A 22,982-nucleotide genomic window follows, 5' to 3' on the forward strand; every position below is an offset into this window, starting at 1 on the left:
ATCCATTCTGATACCCTGTGTCTTTTGACAGGGGCATTTAGCCCATTCACATTCAGGGTAACTATTGAGAGATACGAATTTAGTGCCATTGTATTGCCTGTAAGGTGACTGTTACTGTATATGGTCTCTGTTCCTTTCTGATCTACCACTTGCAGGCTCTCTCTTTGCTTAGAGGACCCCTTTCAAGATTTCCTGTAGAGCTGGAGCGTATCATGCTTAGCGAAATAAGTCAAGCGGAGAAAGACAACTATCATATGATCTCCCTGATATGAGGAAGTGGTGATGCAACATGGGGGCTTAAGTGGGTACGAGAAGAATCAATGAAACAAGATGGGACTGGGAGGGAGACAAACCATAAGTGACTCTTAATCTCACAAAACAAACTGAGGGTTGCTGGGGGGAGGGGGTTTGGGAGAAGGGGGTGGGATTATGGACATTGGGGAGGGTATGTGCTTTGGTGAGTGCTGCGAAGTGTGTAAACCTGGTGATTCACAGACCTGTACCCCTGGGGATAAAAATATATGTTTATAGAGGCAAAAAAAAAAATGATGGCGATGGTAGTGGGCGTGGAGTCTGCTTACGATGCTTTTTTTTTTTTTTACGATTTTTTTTTTTAATGTATTTATTTGACAGAGATCACAAGCAGGCAGGCAGAGAGAGAGAGAGGAGGAAGCTGAGCAGAGAGCCTGATGTGGAACTTGATCCCAGGACCCTGAGATCATGACCTGAGCCGAAGATAGAGGCTTTAACCCACTGAGCCACCCGGGCGCCCCACTGCTTAGGATTCTTTCTCCCTCTAAAAAACCCCAGAAATCAAAGAACAATGATACCCTTGAAATCACAATGCAGATTTCAGAAGGCATTATAAATTAAAGTTATTCCAAATATATCAAAAAACAAAATTGTAGTTGTAGTCTTAAAAAGAGAAGTTTTGTTTACAAATCTCTTAGAGGTCTTTGGTTTGCAAAGTATCTTTTAAACTAAAGTATGAGACAATGAATTCATCAAAACAGCACCCCTTCTCATCTCCAGGCTCTAACCCTCAGCTGGGGGTAGTCTTAAACCCCCACCCTGTCCAGACAGAGCATGTGCATCTGGAAGAGGGAAACCATTGGTTCCTGACAGTGGCTTCCATTCCAGCAGGAGCTACGTGACTCACTGGTTGTTTAGTCTGAAACACCCAAACCCTCCACCAAGTTTTAAGTGTGACTGCATCACTAGTAAAGTTGAAAAATAGGCCCAGAAAATAATCAAAGACAAAAATACAAAGTTTCACATTCCATACGATATTAAACCATCTGCTAAGGTCAAACATTAAGGCCTAGAAAACTGATGATAAGAAAAAAAATAGCATTGGGTATTTGCTAGCAAACTGTCAGAAACCTGCATCAGACATCTGTACGAGTCCAACACTTAAAGATACAATTTACAAATGATAAGCGCTGTCAACAGCTTACTCACTTTATTCTGGCAGATCTGGTGGACAGGCCGGGAATGGGCTTCCACTATCACGGCTGCACTGCGCGCTGCATTGAGGTCGAAAACCTCGAGAGTCCTGTTCCTGCCAGCCGCAAGCACCAGATCTGCGTGACGCAGTTAGGGAACTCCTCTCAACGGTCCGCCAGGGGGAGGGCGGCCCCACATCTGCAGTGAGTACTTTGGGGCACCAGAAGGCACCCAAGCGATGACCGCTACAACTGTCTGCGCGCAGAGCCCCGCTCCCCCCTTCTGCCGCTGGCATCCAGCAGCGGCTGCTGAGCCAGGGACGAGAGCAGACCCAGTGGTGCAGACCTCCAGCGGGAGGCACAGAGGTCTAACTTCAGCGCAATGAGATCTGAGGTGTCCAGGAAAGGCCCCAATCAGGAGCCGGAAGCCCAGCTGCATCGCTAGGGACGGAGCTCCGAAGACCGGTCTAAGGGTCAAACCAGGCAGTGCAAGTGCAAACGTGGACAGTGCCGCCTGGAGCCGGCCGTGCGAACGCACGCCCCTCCCAGCGCGGCGAGCCACCAGCCACACCTTGCCCACGTCCACACTCGGGGCAACAGCAGCAGCACATGGACTCGGGGTTCGTGTCAGCACCAGAACAAACCCACGTCCAGTGGCCACCAGAACACTGCCATCAGTGGCGTACGTGGGAGAAAGATCACCAGGTTCGGTAACTAGCCCAGCGCTCATGCGAAAATATGCAGAAAGCACCGTTTAAGGCCAGAGTACTCGGAAGGACACATGTCTGCTACGTGTTGTGCTCTGTGTGTACCAAGGGGCTCTGGCATCACATTTCTAATTAAAATACTCTAAAACCTCTAATGCCTTATCTCAGTCCTTCTGAAATTTCAACTATAAAACTCTTCAAAGAACATAACTTAGACCTCCGAATAACTTCAGATTTTATAAGACGAATTCCTGAAAATCAGAGCTTTTCTTCTAAATAAATCAAAATCAATGTTTTTAACTAAAAGGGATGATGCCGGTCAAAAAAAAGTCAAAAAATAAACTCCTCGACTCCTTTTCCTACTCGGCGTCTCTGCTGCGACTTCTGCCGGGCTCCAGAGCCGGGGCCGACTTCTGTTATCGGAAGGATGCCCATCCCAAGTGTACTGGTTCATTTTTTAAAAGCACAAAATTACTACATATTGTACAATAAACTACAGACCAGAAACGCCGGTTACATCACCCTGCTCTGGGTCATGCGCTCTGTCGCACGCATGTCCAGTTTTCCTGTGAAGTTCTTCTCCCCACGGAGATGGGATCGCTATGCATGTAATGACACAGAAGACGTGCGCGCCCTCAGTCGCGCGGCCCCCGCCGGCGCCTGGAGCCGGGACCCTCAGCAGACGCTCCTGCCGGGACGCCGAAGCTCGGGCTGGGGAAACCAAGAGCAGAGGATACAGGAGTAGAAGTCGTTCACGGCCGATAAACTGGTAATCCCCGTCGCACCGGTCGTCCGGAGCCTGAAGACACGCCTGCACCAGCTCTTCTGTCTGTATCTGAAAAAAAAAATAAGGATAATCGACCTTTCTGTTTCTCTCCCACAACTGAGCATTCTGCCATTAAAAAGCTGAATATGAAGAAAGTTTTCTTTTTCTTTTTTTTTTTAAGATTTTTTTATTTATTTGAGAGAGAGAGACAGTGAGAGAGAGCACGAGTGAGGAGAAGGTCAGAGAGCGAAGCAGACTCCCCGTGGAGCCGGGAGCCTGATGCGGGACTCGATCCCGGGACTCCAGGATCATGACCTGAGCCGAAGGCAGTCGTCCAACCAACTGAGCCACCCAGGCGTCCCTAGAAAGTTTTCATATCACTTAATAATTCTATTTTATAACATCAAAGGAGTAAGTCGGCTGCCTTAATTTTTTTTTTTAGGAAACTCTAACTTTTCCTTTAGGAAAACTTCATGAAAAAATATCATATAAAGCTCCAAATAATTCATTATTGTCTCTGAGAAAGCAAATTTTTCGCCTAATTCTAAAATAATTATGTATACTTAAGAAGACTTCCAACTAGTTATAAATTATCTGTATTTCCACGAACACATATGTTGTTAATGTTTTCTAAAGGATAATGCGAGCAGTTAGTATTGGTTTAACAAACATATGACCTCAAGAATCCCTAACAATTTTGTAAAGGAAAGAAACCTGCTAGCTATATTTCGATGTGATCGTGGCCCAGGCAGAGCCAGGGGAGATCTCTGGGGATGGCCCTGCGTGGCAGGGGGCAGTGGGGAAGAACAGGCCATCAGCCTGTACCTTCCACAAGGTGGTGAGTGCTGCACGGGGGCCCGCGGCCCTATATGCAGGCTAGGCACAGAGACAGTGACTCAGGAGCAGGTCCTGGGGGCAACAGATATGCAGGGGTCAGCTACACAGACTCAAGGTCAAACAGAGTCACAGGAGAGGTTTGAAGGGAAGCTCAGTGACGACACAAAGATCACGACACAGTGATCCTACGCATCACTGTTGCAAAAATGCACGGGATCATACAGTAGGTGATGAATGGGGTAGAAAGCCACCGTTTCGTGGGGAGAGTCATGGGAATGCTCTGCAGACACCACAGACCAGGCGAGGCATGTCAGAAAGATCCCTCGAGCCCAGGGAGAACACACGTGTCTGAAATCAGGGGGCGTTGGGGGTGTGGGAACAGGGAAGGGACCGTCCGTATTTAAGGCCCAAGTACTGCTGTGGCAGAGCCGGCCACGCGGATGGGCAGGGGAGGCTCTGCTCCACGAGAGGGGCCACGGCACCCTGAGGGGCTGGCCAGAGCCCTGCCCGAGGAGCAGACAGCGGGGCCGAGGGGCGCTCATGCCTGCAGCCCTGTGAGGTCTGGCGTCCCATCGTTTGAAGCCTCGCCGCCTGGCCGGTTCCCGAGAGTCACCTGCCCTGGCGGACGCGGGCGCTGAAGCGGGAAAGCAGCCCCAGCCCAGGCAAGCAGCAGGCCCGGGAAGGGCCCTTCTCAAGCAAGCTCCACGCAGCGTCTCCCCAGACGGAGGCAGTGAGGCTGCCCGGGCCGCACACGAGCACGCTGGAGGGTCCCCCAGTTCACAAGGGACCCCGCGAGCGCGTGGGAGGCCGGCGCGGAAGGACTGAGGCGTGAAGGCCGTCTCCGTGCCACGGCTCTGACTGCTGGCCCGGAAGCGGACGGTCTGCAAACACAGTACCTCCTTCCAGGGAACTGCACTGTCAAAACCGGGAAGCCGTCAGAAACACCAGGCTCGTCACACTCAGTCCCTAACCTGCCCCAGACTCAGGCCAGGAAGGGGCAGGCACAGAACGACACACCGCGGCCTCGTGAGCCCAGGGGCCAGGAGCTGCGGGGGAAACGCGGCAGGGAGCCCGCAGCTCGCTCTGCCGTGGGCCGGCCACGCCGTCCACGCCCGGCTCACGGGCAGCCGTGACCCCTGGGTACACCACACCTGAGCCAAACCCATCCTGGCCTCAGCACACAGCTCTTAGCCAAGCGGCTGACCTAGGAGGTGGCGAAGCTTCCAGCTGAGATCCGGGGGCACCTGCCAGGTGTGCTCCTCCTCCACAGCTGAAAAGCTACCTAATAAGGCTACTAAGCTGAAAACCTGCCCACAGGTCTCCCGACGGACACAAGCAACTGGGGTGAAAAAGAACTCACAGTGACGCGAGACAGACCCTGAGCTCAGACTCCAGAAGCCCCACGATAAGACCACCGACACGCTGATGGGGGAGGGGTCTCCAGCAGCCGCCAGTGTATAAACCCGACCATCCCTGCCCACACGTTCCTGAGACAGGTCCCAGCCCCAAAGGCCTGGGATGCTCCCGGGTCTGCAGCCTGCTGGCTTTGGCACGGACTCCCCCTTCGTGCTCCTGGAAGAACATGGCTGTGATGCCTGGAGCCACAGCAGCCACCTTGGAATCATACATGAGAGCAGTGGAACAGAACAGCACACAGTCCTCGAGCCCGTCAGCCTCCTCCCTCCAGACGGCTCCGGCCCAGGCTGAATGAAGCACCACAGTCAGCTGCTTAGCCACAGGGAAGAGGACAGCATCCCCTGCAGAGACAGGAGAACAGCCTCCAGAGAAAGACAAAACCTGCCCTCACTGAGTGCCACACACGGCTCGCTGCCGACAGAGCAGAGCGGATCCGAGTGAAATCACGCCCCCAGGGTCCGTGTGCGCACAGGCACAAGGAATCCAGCGCCGCCCGGGTTCGAGCACGAGGCTGAGTCGGAAGAAGCTGATCTCTGGCAACAAGAGGACGGGAGAGGAATTTATCTTAGGTTGTTGAGACACTAGTTCTCCCGTGTGTCTTCCTCTGATCCAGGATGGGTTTATCTTGTTGCATAAAATGTCCTAACAGCTGCGGCAAAGAGACTGAAGTCAAACTGACAAGTGTGGCTAAATCTCAGAAACAGAACTCGGATTTCGGCGACAGGTGTGCTGCAGGCACGGGAGCAAACACGCCAATCTCCACAAGAGGAAAGTTACAACAGCCAAGACTGGAAACAGCCGGGTGTCCACGGCCAGATGAGCCATCCGACGCCCCGAGGGACACGACTCAGACGTCAGAGAGGGGGAGACCTTGCCGTTTGCAGCAAGGATGGGCCTGGACAGTGGGACGCTAAGCGAAGTCGGAGAAAAGCAGATACCCCACGAGCTCCCCTGCACGTGGAATCTAAGAAACAAGGAACAGCAGTGACAGAACAGAACAGGTTCATGCTCACTGAGAACGACCCGGTGGCCGGCGGAGGCGGGCGGTGGGGACGGGTGGGAATAGGGGAGGACGACACGCAGGTCCTGGGGCTGGGAGTGCAGCACAGGGGACACGGGGAACAGACCTGGGCGACGCGTATGGTGACGGACGGCAGCTTCACTTGCCACGGGAGGGAAAAAAAACAGGGAAGAAGGGGTGGGAGCCGGCCTGGGAAGGCCACGGAATATCCCTATATTGTTTTATTTCTTTAAAAAATCTGAAAACAAAACAAGTGTTAATACTTGCACAGGGAGGTGCGAACACGTTTGAGCTGTGTATTTAGTGCGCGTGTGTAGGAAACGGTTCTTGGTTTAACTTCCCTACACACCCAGCAGGAATCGTCCGACATAAATCAGAGACACGGCTGAGCCAAGGCAAGAGCTCGACGTTCCGAAGCCCAGAGCTTCTGGTCACACCGAGGCTCCCGCACGCGGCCCTGCAGACGAGCTCGGAGGAGGGACAAGCCCACCCCTCGGCTCTCCCAGGAGCCGAGGTGCGGTGACTCCAGCTGGTGCAACAGCGCCTGTGCCGCGGCAGGAGCCACGGCCTCCCGAGCACGGGGAGCAGGGGCAGAAGAGCCGGCCGCGCACCTGCGGATCTCATCCTTGCTGGTGTCCATGTGGTGCCTGAGGAGCTGGAGCTCGGGGCCGGAAGACAACAAGATGAAAGCGTCCAGGTAGTAAAACTGTGCGGACCCAACGGGCTTGGAAAACATGTCCCTGCCCTGGAACAGAAATCGGGAATCATGGCCCCTGTAACGGAGGCAGACGACAGACACGCGCGACAGACACGCGGAGACGGTTTCCCACCAACCCACACGCCCACTGCGGACGTAGACACTAGTTCTCCCGTGTGTCTTCCTCTGACCACTTCTGAACGACGTCACGTGACTAAAATGTTCCTGTAACGAGTATTTGAATCCCGGCTACTTAAAAACTTGGCAATAAAATAAAGTAGATACTTGGCAGTGAGCATCGTCAGTGGTGCAGTTATTAAGGACAAATTCTAAGTGTGGGACACAGCTCTGAGGCGTCAGCCCTCAGCTGTGCCCTCCAGAACCCCCGGGGTCACGCGTGGGAAAGGACAGCATCCACGGCGCCGCAGCAGACCCGTGCCCTTGCTGGAGCCCCCGGTCTGACGGCTTCCCCTCCTGCTGGTCTTCCTGGAGCTGAGTCCCCTTTCACAGTGAGACCCATAGGGGGTCCACGCTAACCCAGCTCTGAGAACCTGCCGCTCGCCAGCCTTGATCGGACTCGTGGGGACACGGCCCCAGTACCCCTCCCCTGCCCGTCTCAGCCGCGACATCGCCACACTGGCCCTTCTCACTGCCCCTACAGCCTCCAAATGGTCTCCGCTAAGCGCGTGCGAACAGGTAACTATGCACATGTCCAAGTGTACACATGCCCGTGTGTGTCACACGCGTACAACACACACACACACGAAAGTGATGCGTCAGCGACCACAGTGGGTGCCCAGCAGCAGTCTCCCACCCCGCATCCCACACTCCCGGAGAGGGTACAAGCCTAGGGCCCCGAGACAGCGCCAGCATGCCTCCGGGACCGCCGGTCTGGGGACCACAGGGCTAGCCAGGGAAGCCCTGAACGTTACCACACACAACACGTGTTCTGCCCTGCGGAGCGACCACAGCCGCAGCGTCCCGTCCTGGGAAGCAGACAGCAGCCACCTGCTGTCCTGGCTCCAGCACACGGTGCTCACCGGCCCGTCGTGACCTAATGGAAGACAGAGACAAGGGGGCTACTGGGACCACCATCCGGCAGAGCACAGTCCCACTAGAAGTCCAGCAGAGCACAGAGCCAGGGCATTTCCAAGCTCTGGTGGCACCAGGGACACCGAAGCCTAAGGACATGAATTCCACTCCATTTAAAGGCTGAGTAAAAAGCCTATGTTTAAAAAGCGCATTAACCATAAGCTGCGTGGGGCGCCTGGGGGGGCTCAGTGGGTTAAGCCTCTGCCTTCGGCTCAGGTCATGATCTCAGGGTCCTGGGATCGAGCCCCGCATCGGGCTCTCTGCTCAGCGGGGAGCCTGCTTCCTCCCGCTCTCTCTGCCTACTCGTGATCTCTCTCTGTCAAATAAATAAATAAAATATTAAAAAAAAAAAAAGAACATAAGCTGCAGAAACGCGCAGAATGTAGCATCACAAGATGTGCCGAAATCTGTGGGCTTCCCAGTAACGCGCCTTCAAGGAGTGTCATTCCCTTAACGCTGGTGGTCAGCGGAGTTGCTGAGCACGGCCACAGACGGTCGGATTATTGTAGGGCTGTCAGGGTCTGGGCCCCGGGCTGCGGTGGAGCTCAGCTCTGGGACGGTCGCCCACAGGCCACCTGCCAGTGACAGGGTCAAGGATCGCGCCCCACAACGGCCTCAGCAGCAGATGGGGGACGTGCAGGCGTGAGATGAGAAGGAACCCCCACCAGGGGCTCAAGAACTCCACGGTTACTCGTTTCTCACTCCCTATCGAGACCCCGGGAGAGAAGCTCCACCATGCCAGCTGCGGTCTGTCCTTTGAGCCGCTATGACCCCTTGACCTCTGTTGCCACCAGCACTGGCCCTGACCTGGCAGACAGCGAAAGCATGCCTCCTGATGTGACCCCTCCTCGAGTCCATCCAACAGGATGTCAGATCCCTAAGTGTCCGGGGACGGGCCCAGCCACTGGTGCGGTGCCCTCTCCTTCGGTTCCAGGGCGTGTGCATTGCTGGGGGCTGGGCACCCAAAGTGGTCCGTCAACTACCCCATCACACAAGGGTCAGTGGGACAGCCTGTCCTTGCAAGTGGGCTCCCTGCCCCCATGGGCCTCAGCTCCATGCTGCCCAAGCCGTCCACGAGGCCCTGAGGGTGCGGAAGGGAGCACATGGATGCGCCCCTGGGGGAGCCGGACCCACCACCCCTTCACCAGCGCCCGCCAGCCGTGCTCCTTCCCACCGGGCATCTGTCTTCGCTCTCGTAGCCGACTCTGCATCCCACCTCCCTCAGAGGCCTTGTGGACAGGTCACTAGCCAGGAGGCAATCTCCACGGGGTCCCGAGGCTGCTGCCACCTGCTGCTCGGCGAGAGGACAGGCTGGGGCGACTGCCCTGACCACAGCACAGCTGGGCATTCTGGACAACACGGGGCCACACGGGGCACACGGGACAGGTCCAGCCACCCCAGCGCCACGGCACAGCTGCCTTCCTCTGTGTCTCCCCGGAACCAGCCAGCCTCAGGCTGCAGCAGCCCACGAGTGACCGAGCACAGAAGCCAGCGTCCCGCGAGGACAGTTGCGCTGCGGCTGGAGACCCGCGGATCAGACCAAGCTGCACCAGCCCGGGAGAGCCCGCCCAGGAGAGCCGTGAAGCCCCGAGACCTGAGTGCCCTGCGGACCGGAGCCCAGGGCGGCGGAGTCCCTGACACAGCTCCGCTGCCCCCTGGTGTCGGTTCTGGGCTTTACCCAGAAGGACGCAGGCCCTGTGGCGCCCACAGCTGCCTGGGCCAGGGCCACCATGCGGTCTCTGTGCCAGGAACGGCACGTGGGAGGTTTCACCGAGGGTCAGTGTGTCTGAAAGCCCACAAGCTCTCAGCCTTTCCTCAACGCCGCAGAGCACAGCGCGGACCGGCACCGCCTCACCAGGCAGTGGCGAGGCCGACGACCCGCGCGTCAGAGGGACACGCGCAGCGAAGTCACCACCATTCAGCCGCGTGTAATTCTTGCCAATGAAGTGGTCATCCACGGCAGAGCAGGGACACCCCCCTCCTTCCGTCCCTCCCTGCTCACTCGTGTTCCAAGCCTGGGCGTCCACACAAGGTCCACGAAGTTGCCAAGGACAACAGACGTGCTCTCGTCGCCAAGCTGTGAGGGGCACCCTGCCGGGGCGTGAGCCGGGCGGGCAGGGACAGGGCTGACCGTGAATGACAACACCAGGAGCCCGCAGGAGCTGCTCCCCGCTCCACCCCGCACACAAGCAGCTGTGACCTCAAGGCCTGGCGCAGGGACCCCGGTGCGAGCGGGCCGGCATGCCCAGCAGGGACCTGGGCTGGGCTTGTCCTTCGTCCACTCAGCTCGGCTGCCCTGCCGCACACCCTCCTGCCCTCCCAGCCACACCGGCCGCCTCCCGCCTCGGACGGCAGGTGCCCCTGCCGCATGCACACTGGGGTGAAAGAGCTCAGGAACAGAAGGAACAGGAACGAGACACATCCGAGTGCTCTCCTGCCCTGGGGCCGGGGCCTTGCCTGAGACGTGGGGCCCCATGCCTCGGAGAAGGAGTGCAGGATGGCCGGAGAACTTAACACAGGAAGCAACGCGTTCTCACTCAAGATCACCCTTTTTTAAAGAATTGGTTTTTATGAGCACCTGGGGGGCTCAGTGGGTTAAGCCGCTGCCTTCGGCTCAGGTCATGATCTCAGGGTCCTGGGATCGAGCCCCGCATCGGGCTCTCTGCTCAGCGGGGAGCCTGCTTCCTCCTCTCTCTCTCTGCCTGCCTCTCTGCCTACTTGTGATCTCTGTCTGTCAAATAAATAAATAAAATCTTTTTAAAAAATGCCTATGTACAGATGCTCCTAATTTTCCAAATGTGCTTCAGTCATGTCGGGAAGATCAGACTTTGCCCCCACAGAACTTTGGAGAAGCTGTGTTCCCTGACTGGAGCACCGCGACGGTCCTGCAGCCTGGCCCCCCGGTTCCACCCCCTCTGCCCGGCTCAGCAGGGCCCGTCTAGCTCGCTGAACCTCCACACAAGCCTTCCTTCTAGGCCAGTCTGATCTTGGACAGGAGAGCAACCCGTACCCAGACAAGGAGACTCACTGTGATTCATAGTAACTAGAAGTAACACACATCATACCTGAAAAAACAGTAGGCGTCCCAGCGAGATCAGCGCGGAGGACCAGTGACAAGTGGTTGGCTAAGCCGCAGGCGAGCCACCGTCCATCTCCTGCTTAAACACAGTAAGGGACATCCCTGTAAAATCAGAGCTCCCAGGAGTCACGCTTGCAGCAGGTAAATACAGAATCTGTAGCCAACCCGATTTGTCAGGTAGTAAGAGATCCTACAACAGCATGTGCTCAGTGGCCAATCACCCTCTGCAGGGCCACCAGGTGGCCTTGCCCAGGACATCCTTTAGAGACAGGATCCGGAAGTGAGGAGCCGCAGGGCTAGTCAGAGTCAGCACGGGGTTCTGAACCCAGAGAACCCTGACCCCAAGGCACCCTGCCTCCCATCAACAGTAAAGACACCCAGTACTCAGCCACGCAGGAATACCCAACCCTACCCCTAACACGGGGCAGAACTAAGCCAGAGGCCCCCACGATTCTGCAGCCTTATTGCTAACCCTACCACACAATCCCAGGAGCAGAGATAAGACCTTACCTCTTCTCTCACACCACGAAGCTACTTCACTGACCACAGCACGCATCTTATCTCCCCACATGCCTCAAACATGCTTGGGCTACACTCACAGAAAAATGCAAGGAACTCAGCATGGTTGGAAGGAGTGAAAACTACAGGACTGCCCTCAAAATGCTGAGGGGTGGCCTTCCAGCCCCCTGGACTGAGGGCAAACACATCTCACCTCAAGGTGAGTCTAGAAACCAGAAACAGCGCGTGCCTCTGAAGACAGAGCTCAGATCACAGGGCCACCCACTTCCTCTCCCGAGGAAGACCAGAGAAGCCTCTGGCAGAGGCGTTTCAATGCACTTGAGAGTGACACGGCCGCCAGCAGCCCGAGACACACTGGGCCCGGCAGGAAAGGCTCCATCTGAGGAGCAATGGTGACCACAGAGGACATCAAGGTTCACCCGCCCTAAGCGGTCTCCCCCAACCTCCGCGAACCAGCCCCTCACCCCCCTTGTGGCTCCCTCCAGCACTAGAGAGGGAGGGTCACACACAGGGCACAAACCCAGGCGAGCCCCTAAATCCAAACGCAGGAGCTCCCGTGCTGTGGTGGCAGCCGGCGCAAAGGCCCTAGCACCAGGCCACTCAAGGGCAACGTGACCTTTGACTTTCATCCAGACTCCAACAATGCCAGGGAACTTCACGCCACCAGGATTTCTAAAGCTCTATTTATGACGGAACAGTGGCAGTTCAGAGATCCTTGAAAATACAGCGGAGGCAGCCCGGGCGCAGCGTACCTGAGTACTGGACGCAGGTGGCGGCGGCGGGCGGCCCGTGCGCGAGGACAAGCTGCTTGTGGACTCTGGTTGGCAGAGAAAGCTCCAAAGGGTACTCCTTACTTGAAGAAACAGCAGGACCATGAAGATGAAGAGAGTCCCAAGTGAGATAAGAAACAAAACGAGGGGCTGGAAATGCTGGCTTCTCCCGTTTACCCGCGCAACCTCTCTCTCCCACTGAATGCCCGTAAACGCATGCGAATCCACGAAACAGCTCCGCAAAGTGCACTTCCGTCCCAGGGAGCCAAAACACATGCATTCTAAGGGCAAACCGTCAAGGGCTTCTCATGGACGACGGTGCAAGGACTCGGCGAGACAGACACACTGTCCTTCTCGGCTCCCTACTCTGTGCGCCACACAGTGAATTGCTCACGTCCTCTGCACACAGCCTGCATCTGCCATGAAAATAACCACATTCCCAGTCTGTGGAAGAGACCACGGATGGCTTGGGGAAAAGGACCGACGGCTAGGACACGCGCTGGGGTGGCCTTGGTGGGGGGAGTCCCACAGGACCGGGGAGCAGGCAGCACAGCCCACTGCAGACACGTGGAACTTAAGGCAAAGTCTCCTCCAGGTTCATTTTCAGCAGGTAGTTCGGCAGCCTCTGAGCAGCAGCAAGGCCACGGGCACGGGGGCTGGCCAGGGCGCTGGAGGCCAGGCTCCTGCCTGACACCCCCGTGCCCCCCACCAGCCCCTCCACCTCAGCCCAGAGCCACCTGTCACACAGTGTTCTACACACTTTGGGGAGTCTGGAAAGGTGCCAGGCGCACGGCAGAGGTTGTTGTCAAAGCTGGAAGTTACTGGCGACAAGTCACATCTTGTCACACCTTCAGAGGCTGAACAAGCTGGAAAGCCTGGCCCTGCGAGCCTGCCCCACAGCCCAGCAGCGCCACCCCTCTGGAGTGAAATTCGGTAGGTGATCAGAGGAGCCATTCCCAGAGGAACACCGGCCTGTGCCCAGGATATTGTCTGGGGTCCTCCCCTCACTGAAACCCCTCAGCGGAATGCCCCCCGGGCCAGAAACGCGTCCAAGGCCACTGGTTCCGTCTGGAGAGCTGGGCTCTCATAGGAAAATGTCACCAAGAAAAGCAGAGTTGAGCATAGCTTTTGGTGCTGTGTTCTGTCCCCAACCCCCGGTCTGGGTATCACAGGGTCTGAGGGCACCTGCTGGGGTCACATCCTTGCCATCGATGCTGAGACAGGAGCAGCACAGTAGGGTAGGAAGAGCCTCGGAGCAGAGGAAACATCACAGAACAGGGTGAAACCAGCATTCTGCCAGTGACCGCCCAAGCATAGATGTGCCGGGGACGAGAGCAAGTGACATTTCAGCCAGCACCACCACCCGGAATCTCTGCCCAGATGTGACACCTCCATGTGTGCGACCGGGAGCATCCTGGGGTCTCCCCACACCTCCCTGTGCAGGCGCACGGGGCCCGGGGACCAGCAGGGCTGGCCGAGGTCCCGCACGCAGGTGCAGCGCCCGCTGGACAGGAAGCAAGTCCAGGCCCCCGCGCTCATCTCGGGCCGACAGCCCTGTCAGTGCTCACGGTCTTCCATCCAGTTACTACCTAACAAACTTATCCAAAAGCGTCATTCACTGACCCCAATGCTTTCTAAAACAGAATTTTAACCAAAATTAAAATTCCTAAGTTGTTAAGTTCATGAAGAGAGCAGCCTGTCCGGAAAAGGGTTCATAAGGAAGAACCGAATGTGACCACAAGGCCATGTACAGCCAAGTAATAACGCGTCCCCAAACATGTCCTAGGCCGTACACCTGCCGGAAACAAAGTCTCCTGAAGTACTCAAAAGGCCTCCCCAAATTACATCATGTTTACTTTGGGAAAACGAGCTGTACCACCTGTGACCGTGGCTCCGTGGTAAAGAGCGGCCATCGCTGCTCCTGGTGTTGGTCTTTGGCAAGAACATAGTTGTGCTGTGGAAAGAAACCATGTTACCCTTAAAGATTTCAGTTCAAGCTTCCTTCTTAAGAGACCTGTATTTTGCAGCAAAATGTACATACATATTTAAATATATTTATGCTTTCTGTGTCCCACACTAGAAATACACTGAACATTCAATTACTTTAACCCTAACAACTATCCTTCCCTGAGACACCTGCGGAAGCATCCTGGACACACAGTCTCCTTCCGGAGAACGAAGCTACAGACTCATATCAGAAACTGAGCTGCATTTGTGGACATTATGTGCGAACCTACTCAGAAGCAGAAGTGACATCGCTGGGAAGTCACGCTGAATCCCCCCTTTAATAAAATCGGATTATCGCATATTGGTGGTAGCTGAACAGTCGCCCGGTACTGGCCTGTTACTCAGATGAAGAAACAAGACCCCAGAGATGCTGGGACCCAAGGTGGCGAGCCTCAGGGTGGCACGGGGCACAGCGACAGCCCCCCACACCTGCATCCAAGCGGCCCGGAGCAGGCGGCAAGCAGCACACTCTGCATAGGCTGTGCCCAGAGCCAGCAGGATGGGGGGCGCAGGAGAGGGTGGCCCAGGCCCGGGCCAGCGCCGCAGGCTCTGCATCTGCTGCGGGAGCCGCAGGTCCCCCGGGGCCGAGGAGGGGCTGCAGCACAGAGGAGGCAGGACGCCAGCAGCAGGGACGGGAGAGGAGCGCTCAGGTGTCCGGAGCCCTGCGTGCACGTCCCGGCACGAGCAGCCTCGGAGCCATTTACTCACCGCGGTGTGGACGCGTACCCAGACGACCTCACTTTGCTGTGGAAGACCAGGGGCCGGTCCTTAACGGCGCGCTGCCCCGCTGTAAAACAAGTGTCAAAGGTAGCAGCCATTGAACGTGACCAGAACACAGTGCCTCGAGAACAGAAAGCCACACAAGTGGGACAAGGCTGTGACCTAAAGACCTCAGAGCTTTCACACTTGACGCCAAACCCACCACCACCAGCAAAGAAGGTTACATCAAGGGCATTAAAAGCGTAAGAAACAACAACGGGTTTTTCTCGTTCCTAGGACGGTACTGAACGTACGTCACCATCCCATATTCCGAACACTCCTGACCAACACGTCCGCTCGCGCTGCAACCACACGGCCCACATCCTCGCCCGGCCTGTGTGAAGTTCTGTCCACGGGACGATAAAGACCCAGCGTCAGGAGCCGTTCGCTCCGGAAACCTGTGGCGACGCCGTCTGTCCTACGGACAAGAACGGCCACGATCGTAAGTGAACTCAGACTCCTCATTTCTGCTCTTGTTTACCGTAAGGCAGAATAAGAAAGAAAAGCCGCTAAAACATGACGGCAATAAACCTACTATCCTATTTAGTCTCCCGCAACACTGCAGACCTATAAAAACTCTGACACTGTGTGAACTCACCACAAATACTTGTAAATCTCAAAGATTCTCTCAGAGGAGATAAAATTCTGCCAGAATTACTTATTTTTACATACGTTTAATACTTGGTATCCAAAAGGAGAATTCTGTACAAGAGTAGAAAAATAACTTTAGAAAAATGGATAATTGAATAACATTTTAGTTATTTTTAAAATAGTTCTATTTAAAAAAAAAAAAAAAAAAACAGATTTCGTTCTGTTTCTGGCACTGTTTCAAACCTGACAACCTGGACCGCGTTCCCTTCCGAAGCCGAGCGAAGCCGAGGAACAAACCATTAACAGGACAGGTATGTGACGGGGATGGGGACACGTTCTGGCTCACAGGAGGCAGAGCCCTGCCCTCGGGGGCGAGAGGCCGGCGCCTCAGGGGACGCCTGGAGATGAAGCTACACCCCAGGGGCCCCAGAAAACCTCTCCCCATCAGTGTTGGGGGAAGGAAAAGTGTCCACGAAAAGTAAAGCCAAGAGGAAAGTATTTTCGGGATCAGATAATAAGCTTACGGAGGCATTAGTATACGTGATCAGGAGGAGGTCTTGAAATTACTGGAAGAAAGCTCACGAATATGTAAATGCATACTATTTGAATAAACGCCCAAAGCATTAGAGTGAAACACTGCTTCCACTTTGAGTAACACAAGGACACAGGAATGGGTAATTCCTTGAGGAAGCTGCTACTTAAATAAGGACCGGCAGCGACTTCCTGCTGAGTAGTGCTCGGGCTAGGCTTCCAGACCCAGAGGGAGGGAGGGGGGAGCAGAGAGAGCAGGAGGGGTCAGAAGGGGGTGGGGCGGATCCGATCCCCAGGGAACCTGGCCGGCAGGGGACCTGTGAGGGTGGCCTTTGGGGGCTCTGCACAGTCTTTCTCAGGACGACAGTCAAGGATGTCAGAAGGTCTCCCAGAGAAGGGAGGCGACAGCTGACACTGGGGCCCACTTGGGCAGGGCAGGATCCCCGTGAGCGGAGAGCCTGGAGGTCCTGCTCAGCAGTGGAGCCCACCCGCCCAGCCCTGCCCAGTACTTCAGCCTCCAGGAGCTGCGTCCCTCACCAGAGACGGAGATAAAAGCAGACTGACTGAGCTACTGCTTAGAGCTACTATTCTACTGGCTTTTAATTAGGTCAATAAGGGGCTTATTAACAAGACTGATTAGGATGCTAGATTGGTCACTGAAGGAAAAAACCAACCCTTATCAATGATTATTACAATGGAAACGAATGGGATGTAACAAAGTCTATCGTCTTAAAACAGAAGTTCATCTTAAAGTCATTTCTTTGTAAAAAGCAACAAACGAATTTGTTTTATGCTTGTAATAAAATAATGAGGAAAATTTTGGAGACAATGGGAAATAATTTATATGGGCTGGCTAACACAAGACACCAGAGAATTAGCCCCGGTTTCCACGTAACGGCATCAGGACGAGGTAAGCAAATGTGCACGTGTCTTAGAAACGCGTGCTGCCGTCCACAGGGCCAACAGCACGATGTCTGTGATGGGCGTGAAAATTCTTCAGCAAAGAGGAGCAAGGAAAGATCGCTCCTGCGACACATGAGCAGCCACAGGTACCACTGCTCTTCTGGCCACAAGAGCCATCAGCGTTTCTAAATGTTTCTGAAGTCCTAAGACTTCTACCCAATTCAGGAAAAGAAACATCTAGCACGTTCTCTACCACAAACGGCAGGTAACGCCCATGTGCGAGGCAGAGAAATGAAGGAACACCAGAAGGGAGGAATCGTGGAACTTTCTTGCTGCCCAACATGAATTCACAAAGCAAGAGAAAGGTGCTGACGCGCGCGGGCCCGGAGAGCACCCCACGCTTGGTGCGCAGCACCCAAGTACACTACCCGAACCAGACGGCGCCTGCAGAGCCGGCTGCGCCCTCTCCTCAGCGGGTCTGAAGCGCAGCGGAGACGTGGACAGGACGTGGGCACTAAGGAGAAACAGAAACAGCACCAGGAGAGCAAACTCGCACACGGGCTCATCGCAAGGACACCTGCATTTCAGGACAGTCACAAGCAGCTAGTAACGCCCGTACATATGGGCACTCAAGGTTTGCAACCAGTCAAGCTTGTCCTTACCCTTCCAAGAAATACACTGTAGTATTTTTAATCAAAGTGCTATTTCCTAATTTCCACTCCATCCTGGGTTACAGCAAGATCAACGAGGCATCGTTTGGTCTTGCACAAGACAGAAGTAAAGCCACGAGCAATCACCTGTTTCACACAGGGTTAGCACACCTGGAGTTCACTAGGCTTTACTTTTCTCTCCTAAGACCAGAAGGGACGGGGACTCTAGGAGCCGCCGCAGCGGCACACGTACAGCCTGCGCAGGAAGACGTACCGAGGCAGCACGGACAGACCCCTTCCCGCGGCGTGCCTCCGCTGCGACGTCACCAGAGCGGCCACGTGGATTTCCAGCAAGGCGATCTTACGGCCGAGCAAGGACGCGAGTAAGCAGACGGCCTGCGGGGGACAGTCAACACGGAGCACACGTTCGCGACACCCACTGTGAGCACGGTCGCAATGTCGTCAGCAGTCACCGTCGCCGCGCGTGGCCCCGTGTGCGTCCCAACCTGCCTACGAGACGGCGACCCGCCAGCCAGCCCCACGGTCCTCTGTGGGTCCGAGTAAGCCTGCAGCTAAGCCCGGAGACATGCGTCAGGCAGGACTCACCTTGTCACCCCCTGCTCCGCTCTCCACTGCGCAGGACCCGGCAACCTGAATGCTGAGGCTCCTGAAGTCTTCGTTCCCGGCAAAGAGAAACAGAGCAGCAACGCTGGCGGTAAGCGGGGGACCGGCCCCTCGCTGACACAGCCATGCTCAGAGGCCTGTGCCGGGGCTGCTGGGGCACGAGGAGCAAGGCCCTTACGAGAGCCCTGACCCCCGCCGGCCCCGAGCAGCCACGGTCATGGGGACACGGGCGCCCACAGAGAGACCACAGACGCTGCACACACTGTAGCTACGGGGAGCCGGGAAGAACACGGCTCCCAGAGCAGGTTCAGGTGAAGCTTCCAGGGCAAGCGGAGGAGAGAAAGGAGCTCAGGCCAGCAGAGGTTTGGAGGGTTCTAGCAAAGTCCCGAAGGTGAGGAAAGGCACAGTGACTTCCCACCAAGAGGGGGGATGGGCTGGCCCAAGCTAAGAACTCAGACTCTGTCCCCAACCCCGAGGGCCTTAAAAGAGAAGGGAGGGAACTTGCATCCAGAGGCGACCTTGGCTGCGGGCACACAGGGAGGCAGAGGGACGACTCCGCGCATGGTGGTCACAGAACCTGAGGGCCGGAACCAGGGCTGGACAGGAGGGCGCCCAGCTCCGTTCAGACAAGTTGAGTCTGACAAGCTTGTGAGTCACCTGGTCATGGTGTTAAGTCTCCAGGGGAAACACTGACGGTGTGGACTTCGGAATCCTGGGCAGGAGCTGGGACAGACACGGGAGTGCTGAGGAAAACAAGTGTCCCTGGCAGCCCTGCACACACCTGGAGGACGGGAGGGCTGGGGACCAAGAGCAGGGAGCGCCACCAAGAGCTGGGAGCAGACTTGAAGTGTGTCCCTGGGACCCTATGCACAGAGGCTGCCCGTGACCTGCTGCACATTCTGACGGCCAAGCGTCCTACACCGAGAGGGTCAGTCTCCCAGACGCCAGAGCAAAAGAGGAACTGAACTCGACCTTACCCTTGTAATGTAAGGCGGCTTCCAGTTCAAAGCTTGCCAAGTTAAATAGGAACAGGCCCACGGAGCTTCCGATCCATAAGCACACGGCATTCTCAGAAGACTGACTAATTTAAAGGGAAAAGAGAAAACGCCCAGCTCATCCCCCTCCTCAGGCTGCCATCCCCCAACCCCGAGCGGCTGCTGCAGGCGGCGGCTCCCGGCGCTCGGCTGCTATCTCAGGTTCCGGGGACACCTGGCGTCCGGTGCAGACAAGTACTAAAGAGCCACAGTGGATCCCAACTCGATCACGATCTGCACGGTTTTCCCTTCTCTGAGGCCACGGGACTCTCTGCCCAGGGGGCGTCCCTGCAAGAGGCGCAGCGCGGCACGGCGGGTCCTGCCACGCGGGGCAGCAGCAAACAGACGGAAGCCGCAGAGCCCCGGGGAGGGCAAACAGACCTGCCTCCCTAGCTTTCAATGGAGAAGCCTCCTCTGGCTGGGCCAGACCTGGGACCCGGAACCACAGTTGGGGCCCTCTCTGCCACGGGCCTCAGTCCCCTGGAGCCTCTGACCACCCTGACATCCTGTGTGCGCTCTCGGGGGCCTTCGTGCTCCCACAGCCATTCCCGGGTCGGCCAAACCAGTCCTTGTGCATCTGGGGCAGGAAGCCCAGCCGACCCTCAGGGAGCCTCGGCACAGGCCATCTCAGATGCCCGTTCCCGCACCGCCTGCGTCGGGGGGCAGATCCAGCAGGGCGCCTGTGCACAGACCTGGCCCACAGCAAGGCCGGCTCCCCAACCTTTTAAGCCCCACCTTGTCTGGGAAGACAGAGGCTCGTCCCTCCTTGTCCCTAGTGCTCTCGGGACTCCGTAGTGAAAGCCGTGACAGTACATTCTGAATTGTCTGCGGCAGGGCAGATGGGGGGGTTCAGAATGACTTACGACTACGCCCCCTTTACCTTGTTATGATCACGATCTGCCTAGACTTTGCTGAGCGAAATTAACAATTCCATTTATTAAACAAACTTAAAAACAACTGCTCAGTTTACCAGCTTTAAGACTTAGAATATGCAATCCTAAAAATACTTAATATTATTACTTCAAAAGACAAAAATACTTTGGCTTTATTTTAATCATTCCTAAAAAGTGAACCTCACACTTCCGAGGCTTTCCTCGGGGCACGAGGGCAGCTCAGCACACTCACCCCGCACACTCGGCAGGGAGGATGATGGACAGAGCGCACGACGCCAGACCCAGGACCGGGAGGCTTGCTTCGGCCTCCTCTCTCTCCTTCCAGCCGTCTGTGCTGGGATGCGGACTGTCTTCTAGGAACAGAACTGATCTCCTGAGTTACGGCACTAAAGGGTCCACCGAGTCGCAGGCAGACAGCCGGCAGCACGGGACGCTGGAGGAAGTGCGTGTGGGTCAGAGCCACTCAGATCTGTTCTCGATCAAGGAAAACAGCCACACTTGCACATGACTCAGACTGAGATGATCAACGCCAAGCACACCCCGTATGAGGCCTGTCAGGCAGAAAGGGAGGCTCCAGGCACACCAGAGGTTAACTCTGTTCCGAAAGCAGGATCACGTTCACCTAAAATAAACGGCACTTACACAAGAAACAATGAAAGCCAAGACTGAAAGCAGTAGGAAGAAAACAGACATGGTGGATAAAAGTGATCTCTGACCTTCTTCCAAAAGAAACTGCCTAAAGCCACACACACACGAAATGAGAACTAAACTGAAGGAAGAGCGGTGATGAGAAGCTTGAGGGCAGCAGGGAAAAGACGCCTTTGCCGGAAGGTGAAGATGACAGCGCGGCCGCAGGAAGGAACACCCCCAGCACCTCCCCAGTCCTCCTGTGCCGGTGGCGCTGCGCAGGCACTGGACAAATGGCGAGGAAGGCCTGGCCACGTGGAAACCACGTGGGCAGAGGGAGGGGCTCCTGCAGAGATGGGGCTGGCCCAGGACAACCCCCAGAAGGTGAGAAGAGGGTGCCTGGGTCGGGGGTAGGGGACGGGGGGGGGGGGGGGGGCGCTCTCCTCATCAGCGGACCTCACCCCTGCGCACAGGATGAGCTGCACTGTCCCTGGTGCTGGGGCCTGTCTGAGGTCAGACGCTAGACTTCGCCCACGAAGAGCTGTCCCTGCACGGTGCTCCCTTCAAACCGCCCACCTGGCAGGCTGCACAGCCTGGACTCAGTCCTCCGGGAGAAACTCTCTCTCTTCTTCTTCAGGTCAACTCGTGTCACACAACGGTAATGATGTCCTTCAACCAAACTGAAGATCCAAAGCTGGAAAAGCCAACAAGGCACAGACCGCAGGTCTGCCATCCCAGGGCACGGTGGACACGCGGACCAGCCCCCAGAGAAGGGTGTGTGTGGAGCCCGAGACAGGCGCCGCGCAGCCGGAGAGCCTGCCAGACCCTCCTCTGCCAGTCTGACCCCTCCCCGCCCCTTCCGAGCCCCGCACACCCGTTCCGCAGACGTCGAGTTTATAAACCACAGCCCAAGAGGGCGTGCACTCTGATCCCCACCAGGGAAACCCAACACCAGGGACACAGCCACAAGTCCGGTGGGCACGTCACTGACAAAAACGCATAGTAAGAGCAGTGACCTTTGTCAAAAGGAAAAGTATAACTTCTTAGTTCCCAAAACTACATCTGTGATATTGTGATTCAGAACAAGAAATACGCGCTTCTGGACTTCCTATTTCCAGCACAGACCTCTTAAAACCCTAAGAACTTCCCAAGCATTGAGTGACAAAGGTGTTTTTTGGTGAGAAGACCCTACGGGTGGACCACGCTGCCAGGAGAATGAATCCCGAGATCAGAGGCCCACCCTGGGGAGGGGTGGGGGCTGGAGGGTGGGTTCCGTCACCAGTGGCCACCGGTGTCATCGGTCAGGCCTGCGTACTGAGGCCTCCAGGGAGTCCCAGCTTCCAGGTCGTTGAGCACGTCCGTGCACAGTCCACGCCGGAGGGGGACCCTCCCCAACCTCCCCCTGTGTGGCTCCGTCTGGGGCTCGTCTCCTTCCTCTGCTGCCTCCTTGACCAGACCGGTCGGCAGCGGGAGGCCGGGTGCTCCGTGGGTGAGGCGTTCCTCTTGGTTTCGGCGCAGGTTGGGGTCTCAGGGTCCTGGGACCAAACCCTGGTCCCGCTCCCGGCTCTGCTGGGTGGGGAGTGGCCGAGGTTCTCTCTCCCACGGCCTCTGCCCTCCCGCCGTGTGCTCTCCAACCCACACCGAGTCTTCGTGCACTGGGCTGCTGCGCCGGCAAGAGGCGTCCCCTGAGGTCCGCAGGTCGCTCCGGCAGGTCCGTGGAACCGAGCGGGGCTGCAGGCCCGTCCCGAAGTGGCCAGGTCACGCGGAGCCCGAGGCCGCACCTCCGTGGGCGGCGTGTGAAGGGGCCCATCTCCCGGGGCTCCAGGCAGACGGCGTCACAACTGGCTGACATTGCGGGACACCCGGCCGGCGTGTGGGGTGCGGCCCGTGCACAGGGACACGCCGCGCGCGTGCGGTGACCCGAACTGCCAGAGGCCAGGTGCTCCGCCCATGGGAGGAGCGAGAGCTGCCTTATTTGCCAACAGGGCATCTTGCCCAAATTACTCAGCAGCAA

At 56.5% G+C, this 22,982-nt stretch overlaps 1 protein-coding gene across 11 annotated transcripts in view; it reads right to left on the bottom strand.

Moving 5' to 3' along the window:
- The window catches only part of WDR27 (WD repeat domain 27), a 144,395-nt gene that overhangs the window by 93,051 nt on the left and 28,362 nt on the right, over window positions 1-22,982 (bottom strand). For 8 of the 11 annotated variants that reach the window (XM_059401452.1, XM_059401453.1, XM_059401455.1 and 5 more), the window contains 14 exons: window positions 21,545-21,662; window positions 20,574-20,694; window positions 19,392-19,495; window positions 18,397-18,464; window positions 18,065-18,186; window positions 17,569-17,654; window positions 15,065-15,143; window positions 14,229-14,303; window positions 12,332-12,432; window positions 11,047-11,136; window positions 7,822-7,943; window positions 6,804-6,937; window positions 2,890-2,987; window positions 1,462-1,583 (listed from right to left, as the gene is read on the bottom strand). In XM_059401452.1, coding sequence (XP_059257435.1) covers window positions 1,462-1,583; window positions 2,890-2,987; window positions 6,804-6,937; window positions 7,822-7,943; window positions 11,047-11,136; window positions 12,332-12,432; window positions 14,229-14,303; window positions 15,065-15,143; window positions 17,569-17,654; window positions 18,065-18,186; window positions 18,397-18,464; window positions 19,392-19,495; window positions 20,574-20,694; window positions 21,545-21,662 — 1,440 coding nt within the window. The remainder of the gene's footprint in view (window positions 1-1,461; window positions 1,584-2,889; window positions 2,988-6,803; window positions 6,938-7,821; window positions 7,944-11,046; window positions 11,137-12,331; window positions 12,433-14,228; window positions 14,304-15,064; window positions 15,144-17,568; window positions 17,655-18,064; window positions 18,187-18,396; window positions 18,465-19,391; window positions 19,496-20,573; window positions 20,695-21,544; window positions 21,663-22,982) is intronic. The other 3 variants (XM_059401449.1, XM_059401450.1, XM_059401458.1) reach the window with 3 other exon arrangements.

This window comes from Mustela nigripes, chromosome 5, assembly GCF_022355385.1.
Source record: "Mustela nigripes isolate SB6536 chromosome 5, MUSNIG.SB6536, whole genome shotgun sequence".
Classification (NCBI taxonomy): Eukaryota; Metazoa; Chordata; class Mammalia; order Carnivora; family Mustelidae; genus Mustela; species Mustela nigripes.